The 12,614-nt window shown below is 47.1% G+C and overlaps 1 protein-coding gene across 1 annotated transcript in view; it reads left to right on the forward strand.

The window, feature by feature from the left end:
• The window catches only part of EDEM3 (ER degradation enhancing alpha-mannosidase like protein 3), a 112,363-nt gene that overhangs the window by 29,132 nt on the left and 70,617 nt on the right, over positions 1–12,614 (forward strand). Inside the window, exon 2 of the mRNA XM_088453910.1 lies at positions 5,070–5,115. Coding sequence (XP_088310036.1) covers positions 5,070–5,115 — 46 coding nt within the window. The remainder of the gene's footprint in view (positions 1–5,069; positions 5,116–12,614) is intronic.

Here is a 12,614-nt window from a genome sequence, read left to right on the forward strand (position 1 = left end):
TGGACTTATTCGGGCGGTCCGCACAGCCTTGGTGATTGAGGACGAAGTTACCCCAGCGGCTAAATCTAAGTATGCCTTTTTCAAAGATGTGAAGGGCGATGCCACAGTCTTTCCTCTTTCGGGTCAGTTGGTGGACCATTTAGAGGAGGCGTGGAAACAACCTGGCAAAAGATACCAGCTGCAGAGACGCCTGGCGGTGGCTTATCCGTTCGCGGATAATTATTTTGCTAAGTGGGAATCCCCTCCACAGGTGGATTCTCACGTGACCCGTCTTGTCCGTAGTGCCACATTGCCGATGCCATCCATGTCCTCCCTTAAGGATGCTACGGACCGCAAGGTAGAAATCTGCCTGAAGTCCGCTTATTCCCTTGCAGGGGGGGCAGCACGGCCGGCTATGGCCATTTGCTGGGTTGCCAGAGCGATGGAGCGCTGGGCGGATTCATTAGAGGCTTCTTTTGAATCCGACTGTCCGGCCGAACAGGCGGAGTTGATTGGCAATCTCCGTGATTCGGCCACCTACATCAACGAGGCGGCTCTAGACATTAGTACTCTGGTGTCTAGAATTTCTTCAGCAGCGGTAGCTGCTCGTCGCACCTTGTGGCTGCGATCCTGGAAGGCGGACGCAGATTCCAAGAAAGGTCTGGAAGCGTTGCCGTTTACCGGAGAAGTTCTCTTCGGTCCGGATCTGGATAAGATTGTGGCCACGCTGGCGGCAGCCAAATCTGCTTGTCTCCCGTCGGCCGCTGCTCCTTCTGGTTCGGGACCATCGTCCTTTCGGTCATCTAGGGCCCAGGGCAGGCCCAAACCACAGTCGTTTCCTCGACAGGCTGGCCCTAAGAAATCGGTCAAGCCCCGGAAGCAGGCATGGAGTACCAGACGTCCGGCCCCCAAGCCAGATGACAAGCCTGCGGCCTGACGGTCCGGGCCTCCCTTTGGGGGATCCCAGGGTGGGAGGCCGCCTGCTACAGTTCGCCCAGTGTTGGTCGACCACTACGACAGACACTTGGGTTCTGGAGGTGGTTTCCCACGGATACGCCCTCTCCTTCCGGCACAGACCCCCGGCTCGCTTCTTCACCACGGGTCTCCCATCAGACCGGAACAAGGCTACGGAGCTGCGGAAGGTATTGCACACTATGCTCCAGGCTGGAGTTATAGTGGCTGTTCCATTCTCCCAGAGGGGCCAGGGTTTCTATTCAAATCTATTTTTGGTACAGAAACCCAATGGGTCATATCGTCCGATTCTCAACCTCAAAGCACTCAACAAGTCTTTGCGGGTCCCGAAGTTTCGGATGGAGACCCTACGGTCCATCATTCTGGCGCTGGAACCTGGGGACTACTTGGTGTCATTGGACATACAGGACGCTTACCTGCATGTCCCTATTCTTTGGCGCCATCAACAGTTCCTCAGGTTTGCAATCCGCAGCGACCACTTCCAGTTTCGGTCGTTACCTTTTGGCCTGGCAACAGCACCACGTGTTTTCACCAAGGTGATGGCGGTCATGGCGGCTTCTCTGCGGCTGCAGGGAGTCCGCCTGTTGCCGTATTTGGACGACCTGTTATTGGTGGCAGGATCTCCAGAGCTCCTGTTACGCCACTTGGACCTGACCATTGAAGTCCACTCTAATCCCGTCTCGGAGGATTCTGCATCTTGGAGCCTTATTGGACTCGGGACAGCAAAGGATCTTCGTGACGGAGGACAAGATCTCTGCTTTACAGTCAAGGGTGCGCAGTTGCCTGCACAGCCGCCGGGTGTCCTTACACTCGGCGATGAGGTTACTGGGCTCCATGGTGTCGGTGTTCGACATGGTGGAATACGCCCAGTTTCACTCCAGACCTCTGCAGCACCTGATCCTGTCCAAGTGGAACGGGCTGCCTCAGTCTCTGAAGTCCCAGACGATTGTGCTCACCCAGGAGGTTCGCCTGTCCCTTGCGTGGTGGTTACAGACGACCCACCTCAACAAGGGACGTCCGTTCTGGGTTCCAAATTGGGTCCTGTTGACAACGGACGCCAGTCTTCGGGGCTGGGGAGCAGTTTCGGGTCCACACTTGTTCCAGGGCAGGTGGACGCCGACAGAAGCGGAGCTTCCAATAAATATTTTGGAACTCCGTGCGGTCTTCAATGCTCTCCAGCAGGCACAGCGGTTTCTCCAGGGTCGCCCGGTGCAGGTCCAGTCGGACAACGCTACCACCGTGGCCTACATAAACGGGCAAGGAGGAACTCGCAGTCGGGCGGCTCTCGTAGAGGTCTCTCGGATCCTGGTTTGGGCGGAGCGCAATCTTCCGGCCATATCAGCGGTCTTCATCCCGGGAGTGCTAAATTGGGAGGCGGACTTTCTAAGTCGCCAGGACGTTCATCCGGGGGAATGGTCCCTGCACCCGGACGTTTTTCAACTACTGGTGGACAGGTGGGGTCTTCCAGAAATCGACCTCATGGCGTCCCGGCACAACAACAAGTTGCCGGTGTACGGGTCTCGCACAAGAGACGAAGGGGCGTCTCTGGTGGATGCTCTGTCCGTCCGGTGGACGTTCCGGTTCGCATACCTGTTCCCTCCGGTCTCCCTTCTTCCACGGGTAATCCGGAAATTCAAACAGGAAGGAGGGACGCTCCTGTTGATAGCTCCCGCGTGGCCCAGACGGCACTGGTTCTCAAACCTTCAGGGTCTGTCCGTGGACAGTCCTCTGCGGTTGCCGCTACGACCGGACCTTCTGTCTCAGGGTCCTTGCCTTCACCCGGACCTGACTCGGCTGTCTTTGACGGCGTGGCTGTTGAGACGGCCATGCTGAGGTCCCGGGGGTTTTCCAGCTCTGTGGTGCGTACCATGTTACGAGCTCGGAAACCGTCTTCCGCGAGGATATACCATCGCGTGTGGCATACGTTCTTCCAGTGGTGTCGACCGAGAGGTTATGCACCGCGGGAGTTTCGTCTGTCTCGGATTCTCGCCTTCCTGCAAGCGGGACTAGATCATGGGCTTCGCCTTGCTTCTTTGAAGGTACAGGTTTCGGCCCTATCTGTCTGGTTTCACCGTAGGATTGCTACAATCCCGGATGTGCGCACCTTTATGCAGGGTGTTCTCCGCATTCAGCCGCCCTTTGTTCCACCTGTGACGCCTTGGGATTTGGCTGTGGTCCTGAGGGCTCTCCAAGGACCGCCGTTTGAACCACTGGGCTCAGTGGATCTTAAATGGCTAACAGCTAAGACTGTTTTCCTTCTGGCCATTGCTTCGGCCAGACGTGTTTCTGAGTTAGGGGCTCTTTCTTGTAGACCCCCTTTCTTGGTTTTTTATGGGAACAGGGCAGTGCTCCGCACTCGGCCCGAGTTTCTTCCCAAAGTTGTTTCCCAGTTTCATGTTAACGAGGAAATAGTTGTTCCGGCCTTTAACTCACCGGGTCTTTCCGTGGGTGAGGCCTCTTTGGATGTTGTGCGGGCCTTAAGGACTTATGTTGACCGCACTTCTTCGTTTAGGAAGTCGGACGCTTTGTTTGTCCTCTATGGCTTCCGTAAAAAGGGTTGGCCTGCTTCAAAGCAAACTTTGGCAGCCTGGATCCGTATGGCTATTTCTGAAGCTTATCTTCATGAAGGCCTACCGGTCCCTCCTTCTCTGAAGGCTCATTCCACTAGGTCTGTGGGTCCTTCGTGGGCAGCTCGACGTGGTGCCTCGGCAGTTCAGATCTGCAAGGCTGCTACGTGGTCTTCTGTCCATACCTTCGTGAGGTATTACAGGTTTGACACCTTCGCCTCTCAGGATGCTTCCTTCGGGCGGCGGATTCTCCTTTCTGCACAGGAGCGTCCCCACCCTTAAAGGATACTGCTTTGGGACATCCCCAAGGTATCCTGTGGATACCCTATGGACCCTGAAGTAGAAAATATGAGATATGGTAAGAACTTACCCTTGTTATCTCTATTTCTACGAAGTCCATAGGGTTCCACAGGACTCCCGCCCTGTCGCACCTGTGCTGCAGATGGGCTTTGCTCTGGTCACCGGTTTTCCGTCTCCCTCTGGTGAGAATGTGATTCTTGTATGTGTCCAGATCTTTGTTCTCTCTCTTCCTTCTCCTCCTCCGGCCTATGGCTTGGTAACTAACTGAGGTGCCTTGGCCCGGGGGCGGGGTATAGGAGGGGGACCTAGTGCATCCTGGGAGGCTGAAAGCTTAACTCTTTGGTGCCCTGCGACTGACGTCACACCTATACCCAAGGTATCCTGTGGAACACTATGGACTTCGTAGAAATAGAGATAACAAGGGTAAGTTCTTACCATATCTCATATTATTTCTCTCCATTATATCCCTCTCCAAGGTTTAGTACATCTCCCCCAAGTATACGGAAAAGATTATATATTATTTTGAATGACCATATCCTCACCTAAATAATTGTATCATTTAATTATTTCATAAAGTCTTCATTTAAAAAATGGCAAAATAATTGTGTTGAGAAACTGGGCTCTGTTCAATGCAGCGGGATGCTGAATAGCCCGGGAGGGAACTATTCAATTCACTGCGCTGTTTGGTCCGGCTAAAGGATTTCTTCTCATACCCCCCTGAGTGTGCGATGAGAAATCCGATAAAAGTGCCTGCCGCGCAGCTGTTTCCTGCTTAGCGCGGCGCTAACGGCCTCTCGGCCGGCAATTTAGTCAGAGAATGCTGGTCTCGCAACTAAATGCATGTTAAGTCACGAGAACCAGCATTTTTCGACTTATCTGGCAACTGTCGGACCAAGCAGCGCAGTGAATTGAATAGCTCTGGGTGCTCCTTCCCGGGCTGTTCAGCATTGCGCTGAATTGAATCGAGCCCAATCTATGATGGTAAGATGTGTGATTGGGGTGTATATGAATACTTACCTCTGTTACTATGAGGTTCTGTTATCTGGCCAGTCCTTCACTCTCTCTAGCTCTCCGCCTATGCTTTTGTCAACAAGTACAAGTTACTTTATAACTTTCATCTGCACCACAATAACTTGTGGTGTAGGTGATCACAACTGAACAAACACTTCCAAACTTTTTTTCTACAATTGTACTTCACATTTAGCAATAAATAGACCAAGTTGACCTGTAATTGTGTTATCTTCTTTACAGGGCGCAAGTGCTAGAAATGTTTGATCACGCATACGGCAATTATATGGTAAGGATACACCCCTTTTTTTGGCAAGTATTATTTGTTTTACATGTATTTAATGTATGACGCTTCTAATGTAATCAACTAGATTTGTAAAGCAATAATGTTTCTATGTTTACAAAATCTCAGAATCTTGGAGTGAAGATGCCCTATACCTCTATAAAGACCTTTATGGCATGCATTCATTTGTCATATTAATTTCATTTCAGAGATTTGACTCTCCATTATACCAAGAATTAAAAACTGCTTGTCATCAACTGAATATTCCAAAATTGCTAACCCATGTTCTTTTATTTCTAAGCTTTTAGTTTGGACATTTGCTTGGTCGCCAGCTATTATGCAGTGATTTTTCTTTTTCCTTTCCCTTCCCCCACCTGGACTGTGAGCAGTCCATGAGGACTGGGTTTGGAAAGCGCCACCATAGCCAGATGCAAATGCTTCCTACTGATAACTGCTGTTTTGAGCAATACAAACATGGGGTTTTCCAGAAAGGCTGTTGGTCTGCTACAATTATGGACCAGAAATGATTACCTCCCCTTAGAACCGAATCCATATTCTCTGCTAGTGATTTTTGTAGAGAAATGGAAAGTTTCCAGCGCTATGTTGAGCTCTATGTTGCGGATTCATTTGGTCTTGTTCCCGGTGTGTTCCGAGATATGTAAATATGAAAAACTAATATCGTGTGGTAACGTTAAATGAAATAAATGATAAAAAATTTAGTTGAAATGCACTCACCATTTGTAGGTGGTACATGGGCGTTGGACCACTTTCCACCGTGGTCCTATGGTGGTTGCAAAATCCAAAGTTGATCCAATATGTTCTTGAATCACTCAGGAACGATGTCAGTCATTAGGAGGAAACACACGTAACATGCCTCCATAGTGCAAATAAATAAACCCAAAAGAAGTCCTACAAAATTCTGTAGTGTACTCACCTTCTGTAGGGTATGATGCAGGCTCTGGACATTTATTTTTAACACCCGCTGTCCGTCGCTAATATACAATTTCTGCTTCTTGGATCCAAAAGACTAATTTAGGAGTGATGAAGTTGCTAATAATTTTTTATAAAAAATATATTTATTATTGGTCCATATTGATGTAACCTAATTTACATCAATAATCTAAAAGTACATAATTATATAACATGATAAATCTGTTTAAAAAGAAAGTTTAGAAATAAAATCAAATATACTAAAAAAAATGAAGGGGTGGAGTGAACCAATGAATGGTTACCTAGCAACGCGTTTCGCAGAACCTTTGTCGGCTTCTTCAGGCTGGTAGTCTTTGTACCTCTTGGACCCAGATGTGATCTGAATTTCTCCCAGGCCTTTGCAAAAATATTGCCTACTGGTGAAACACAATATCGCAGAGAAACTATCTAGCCGGTAATTTCCAATTTGCTACCTGGCAAAAGAGAGGCAGTCTGTCCCCCTGGCCTCCACCCTGATGAGCTGAGCTTCCAGATCCTAGCCTATAAAGCTTGTCAGTACTGCAGATGGATTAATCCTCATTTCAGACCCCCAAGTTTAAGCAGTTGCTGGCTTATGGAAGTCTTCCTGAGGTTAATAAGCATCAGGTTTTATTGTTAGAATCCCAAAAAATGTATGGGGGTTATCCCCTAGCAGAGCAGCGGCTAATGTGTTCCGTTGTACACACCTTCATATATCCCATACCTACTCTGGCATTTTCATGCAATAAGGACTCATTTTTCTTCTAATTTATTAGTAAAAGTTCCCCCTTTGATTCCTCCCCACCCTCACTACTCCCCTTCCTTCAGTGATGACTACACAAGGCTACATTTAAATGGTTTGCTTATTTAGTTTTATTCTTGTTAGTCACCTTACCCATTTTCCCATTTGGGCAATGGTTACATTGTGAGTCATATATACATACACCTTGATTAATTAACCTCTTGATCATACTTACTGTATGCTCATCATATACCCAAGCTGTCACAGGACTAAATGATGACTTTCAAAATGCTGTCATTAGATAAACATAGTGTGCCTCTCTTTATACAATTGGTCACATTAGTGTTTATGCTGCCATTGACAACCCATGTTGTTTTTTAGGTTTTTACGCAGCCTTTGCTTAGGTGAAATTACACAAAGCAGGATTGTTGATTATGATTGAGACATTTATCTAACCCTTCTGATCTTGATAGATATGTCCCTCTTTTCTCTTTTATTTATAACAGCATAGTAAATAGTAGTCCCTCTATGGCTTATGAAGAACCCAATACATTGGACAATGAGACTGCACTGTCTTTCTACAGCATATATCAAGTCAATGGCATGACACTAGGCTCTTACAGTAATGGTTTCTTTAGATCAGGGGTCTGGATCCTTTTTTCTGCTGAGGGCCATTTTGATATATATAACATTATTTGCAGGCCACGTCCCCTCCATGTGATGTCACATGGGGCAGGGCCACAGTCGTCGGTGATTACAGCAATGCCTGGGGATCTGTAATAGCAGTGTGATCGTCTGAAGCGTCCTAAAGACTCTCCAGGCAGCACGCTGCATAGATTCTGGCTGCAGGGTGCCATTCTAGGCACCCTGGTAGCCAGATGAGGCTAGCAGAAAAAAGCTCAGAGGGCCAGACCAAATGATTCCGGGGGCCTTATACGTCCCCTGCTTTAGATGTTTAAGTCTTTTCTTAATAAATATAAAAAGGTGCGCTGACAAGACAGAGATATTCCTGAAGTAACGAGCATCTCACACAGGAGGTGCTGCTCCTGCTCAACAATGAGAACAAAAGAATGGTAGTGGAGCGCTTGTTAAATCGGATGACCACACAATAAAATGTAAAAAAATAATTAAAACATAATTATATACCAGATGGAGATGAATGCATAGACCACATAAATGATATAAGCTAATGAACAAGAATTCAATAGATAATAATAGACCATGAATCAGGTCTCTAGCATATGATAATTCATCAGTGTCTTATCAAGAATATTTTGCTTCTGAATAGCAGTATATCCTCTGTATAGCTGTAATGTATAAAAACACACTGTAGTAACCGCAGTTGGGCAGATGTTAATTCACCTGTAAGCTGTAATTCAAATGTATCACTGTATACAGAACAGAGTCCACTACCTTGTGGAACACCAGGATCCGTTCCCGATGGGGTACCTGGCGTAATACATTTGCCGGGCTGACTTCCACAGTGAAACAGTAGCCACACTGAAGGTATACCGGCTTAGGATATTTGCTGTCAGGTGCACAGCTTATGTGATCTCCGTGTTGTCCATCCGTACTAACTGGAGCACACACAGAGGATGCAGGTTTAAACAGCCTTAAGAATATTCATCACAATAAAAACAACTTTTTTACAGACACCACACCAGCAGTGTAGACTTATTAACCTACAATCTAGTGTAAGTAGCCTACTACAGAGTCCCTTAACCAGGCAGCAATGTTTGTGAAAACTTTCCTAGAAAAACTTAAAACTAAGTGCTAGATGAACAAATGCAGTTTGTATTTATTTTTAGGGAGGTGTCCTCAATGTATGCAGTTTTGTTTGGCTGACCATGTGTGTATTTTTCCAGTACAGTACATTTATGTGTAGAAATGCTAAGGACTCATTTGTTGTTGTCATTTTCCTTTTAGTCCTGCACTGTAGAGATGCACCTGCTCTTTCTCAGCAGATTTCCCCTGGGAAACCTTGGAGAGTGCAAAATATTTGCCTGCTATCTAGCATTAAAATGGTTCATCAACCAGCTTTTAACCATTGCACTGACAAATGTAGTTAAACAAAACATGTTGTTCTGTTCTTCTACACAAACATTTGAGTGAAAAGAAGTTGGCTTACACATCATTCCATGAGTGTGTGTACTGTATGTGATGCATATAGACTTGCCATAGCATCCCTTTTAATTCAGGACACACATGAATTATGGCTAATTAAAACCAGGTGAAATGGAGACTTCAAGTCAACCAGCCACAGAATCTCTGTAATTCATGAGTCCCGGTTTAAAGGGATGATATGCAGGGCCGGCCCAAGCCTAATATTTTTGGTAAGCGAAGATACATTTAGGCGCCCCCTGGCTGAATTTGCACGCTCTGAAGGTGCGTGCACCTGACAAAGGAAAGGGGTGTGGTCTCATGGGAAAAGCCATAATCACGAGCACCAATCATGCTCTTAGGGACTGGGAGCGTGCCCAGAAGTTCTATCTCCAGTGAACAGATGCCGCATGCATGCGCATGGCATCTATTCACCATCCCCCCCCCCCCCCCCAAATCTGGGACACTTTCTCGCTAAAATAGGGATGGTTGGGAAGTATGCTAAAGGAAAAGTCTCAAAAGAAAGGGGTCTGGTCACACAATAGTGGCCCTCATTCAGAGCCACTCGCTAGCGGCAGTACACTCGTTCCGAACGATGTTCGCACATCTGCGCATGCGTACGGTTTTTAGTACGCATGCGCGAACCAGTCAGTGCGGCTGAAAATCGTTGGTACGCAATATAGCGAGGGCCTGCTATTTTGAGTGACAGAATGAGGCGTATGTGGGTGGTAACAGGGGAAGGTGCTTGAAAACGGGGAGTGGAGATTCGAACGCAGGTGTGCTTAAAGGTCAAAACGGGCGTTTTAAGGGAGTGCATAATTAATACAGCAGCGTCATTGACCACGTAATTTGTTTTTTTTTAACTCAGAACTGCTCGCAAAATAGCGGTTGAAAACACCAACCACAAGAATAGCGAGCAGTTCATACGCTGTACGATGTACTCGATTAATCTAATAAATAGCGGACATGACGTATGGTGCGTGCGGCCAGGGGGCGTTTTTATCAAATAAACGAGCGTATGTTTTGCTCGCTCGTTCAGACTTAGTGGTGTGAACAGACTGCAATTTGCGAACGGATCATTTGAATAGCCACCCCTTGTTTTTGAACGAACGACCACAAATAGCGAACGGCTCTGAATCAGGCCCAGTATCCCCTATTCAAACTACACAACATAGTAGCACAATCTTATTCACATTAGACCACACATAGTGCCCCTGATTCACATTACACCACATAGTAGTGTTCCTTATTTATATTCTGACACACAGTAGTGCCCCTTTTACACAATGCCAACATTCGTGCCCCTTATACACAATGCTCACAGTAGTAGTGCCCCTTATACACAATGCCCACAGTAGTAGTGCCCCGTGTACAATGCCTACAGCAGTACTGGCACTTATACATAATGCCCACAGCAGTGGTACCCCTTCTGCAGTGCCGTCAGTAGTGGTGCCCCTTCTGCAATGCCCCCAGTAGCCCCTGTAGTATTGCCCCCAGTAGTTCCTATAGTAGTACACCCTGTAGCAGTGCCCCCGGTAATAGAGCCGTGCAAAACACACACAAAAAAAAAAAAGTTTACTTACCTTAAGCCCCGATCCTGCGTCCGCTGCCGTCCGCCGCTCCTCGTTACTATGGGAGAGACGTCTCTCACATAGAGCCCGTGGGGGAAGCCTAGTCGGCGCTCAGGAGTGAGCTCTGGCTGCCGCTGTGGGGAGCCGGGTGCCCGCTGGTAAAATTTCAGCGGGCGCCCGGGAAATGGAGACTCCCTGCGGCGGCCTCGGGTAGGAGTGTGGAGCGGGGGGGGGGGGTGGACGGGAAGGACCGTGGCGCCGACGGGAAGGAGTGTAGCATGGGGGGGGGATGGGCGGGGAAGGAGTGTGGCGGTGGGAGGAGGGTATGAGTTTGCCCGCATTGGGGATTGAGCGCCCTCTGCTGGCTGGCGCATGGCATCTATTCACCATCCCCCCCCCCCCCTACGCACATGCGTAGTCAGCGTAACAGCCCTGATGATATGACAAGTGTGTATACAGTATATGTTTAGCTATCTCCTCTCTAATTTCTCCTATTTTCTAAGGAGATATTGCCAATTATTTTATGTGCCCATAGGTCTGAGTCGCACCACGCATGCGTACAGATTTTGCCCATACAGAGTCGCAGAACAAGAATTTAGATGCACGGTAACAGGAATGTAAGGGGCGGTCCTGGACATTGACTGGGTGGTAACTGGGGATGGCTAAAAATACACACAGATGTTGTGTCTAATGGAGTGTTGCGGGCGTATTGCTGATGGTGATTGCATACAGACGCATAAACATTCACATAGGAGGCCATACTCTCAGACAAACTGCACCTGCTTTAGGGCTGGATGTAAGTTTTGATGGCAAGTGTAAAGAGGCACCAGACTGTAATGCAGTGTCTATAGATGCTGGAAATGGCTGTCTCAGTCCTTGCACATGCAGACACACGGGTGTTCACCAAGGGCGAGTATAAAGTTGCAGATGTGACTGCTTCAAAAGATGTAATGATGGCAGTGACTGCACCCGGCTCTGAATCAGGCGCATATATGGATTTATATTCATAATCCTTTTTTTTATTTTTTTTATTTAAAGTTAATTGTAACAGTGGTTAATAAACAGTTTGATCATATTGGAAGGAGAGTTAAGTGCTGACATGACTTAATTCTATTTATTCAACTTTAATTACACAATCACAATAGGGGTGTGTTGCATACTGTAGCTGCAATCTAGATTCCTTTTATTGGTGGTGAACAACATCCCTAAAGCTGTGTACACGATACACACCAAGTCGACAGGTTGGCCGTCCTATCTGGCGATTGGTAAGTGCATACACACCAATCGTCTGCCCGATGTGCCGGCCTTGACGTCACAATTGGGCAAGCAGTCACTCATCGGCAGGTCCCTATGTGTACAGGTTATCGGTGAGTCGCCCGTACGCACCAGCAGATGACTGATATATCGGCCATCTGCTGTGTTGCAGGGCCAATATATATGTGACTGATATATCGTGTGTACACACCCGCCGTTATACTATAGATATATCGGCCGTTTGATAAATTGCTAGGCAATGTAAGAACAATTTTTCCATTAATATTTATTATTTTTTGCTTTATTATATGTAATCCTTTTTATTTGCACTGTTATGTGGTGAATCACATGAGATTTCCCTGTGTCACTGATAATTATCACTAGTGCAACCCTAACCTAAAGCCTCATACCCACTGGTGATAGTAAAAATGCATGTTGATGGATTTACTCCATTAACTTGATAGTGTCACCATATCTATTACCCCAATTGCAAGCGTTGAGGCAGCGTTGTGGTTTTTTTTTTCTCCCCCTTTCTATCAATATGCATTTACCATGTGTAACCACTTTGTGGAATTCTAAATGCTTGTATCAAATGCATTCATATTTTTGTGTAAACTAGTGAAAATAAATCCAATATAAATGTTGCAAAACAGACGGGTCTTCATTAGCATCAAGCTGCAATTGATTGTTACCACCATCTTTTCTGTTCCTGCGGTTGGGGTGTTGGGCACCCAGGACCTGATTCAGAGCCGCACACAGTGCCGATGTTCATGTAGTTGGGCGATTATTTACTATTGAGTGTGTGCACAAAGGTGCTTTTGCAGTAGATTTGGACGGTATCAGAAGTGATTGCCATTCCTGGACAGCCACTGGGAGGTGGCTAGTGGTGC

This window comes from Taudactylus pleione, unplaced genomic scaffold, assembly GCF_031769625.1.
Source record: "Taudactylus pleione unplaced genomic scaffold, aTauple2 ptg000602l, whole genome shotgun sequence".
Taxonomy (NCBI): domain Eukaryota; kingdom Metazoa; phylum Chordata; class Amphibia; order Anura; family Myobatrachidae; genus Taudactylus; species Taudactylus pleione.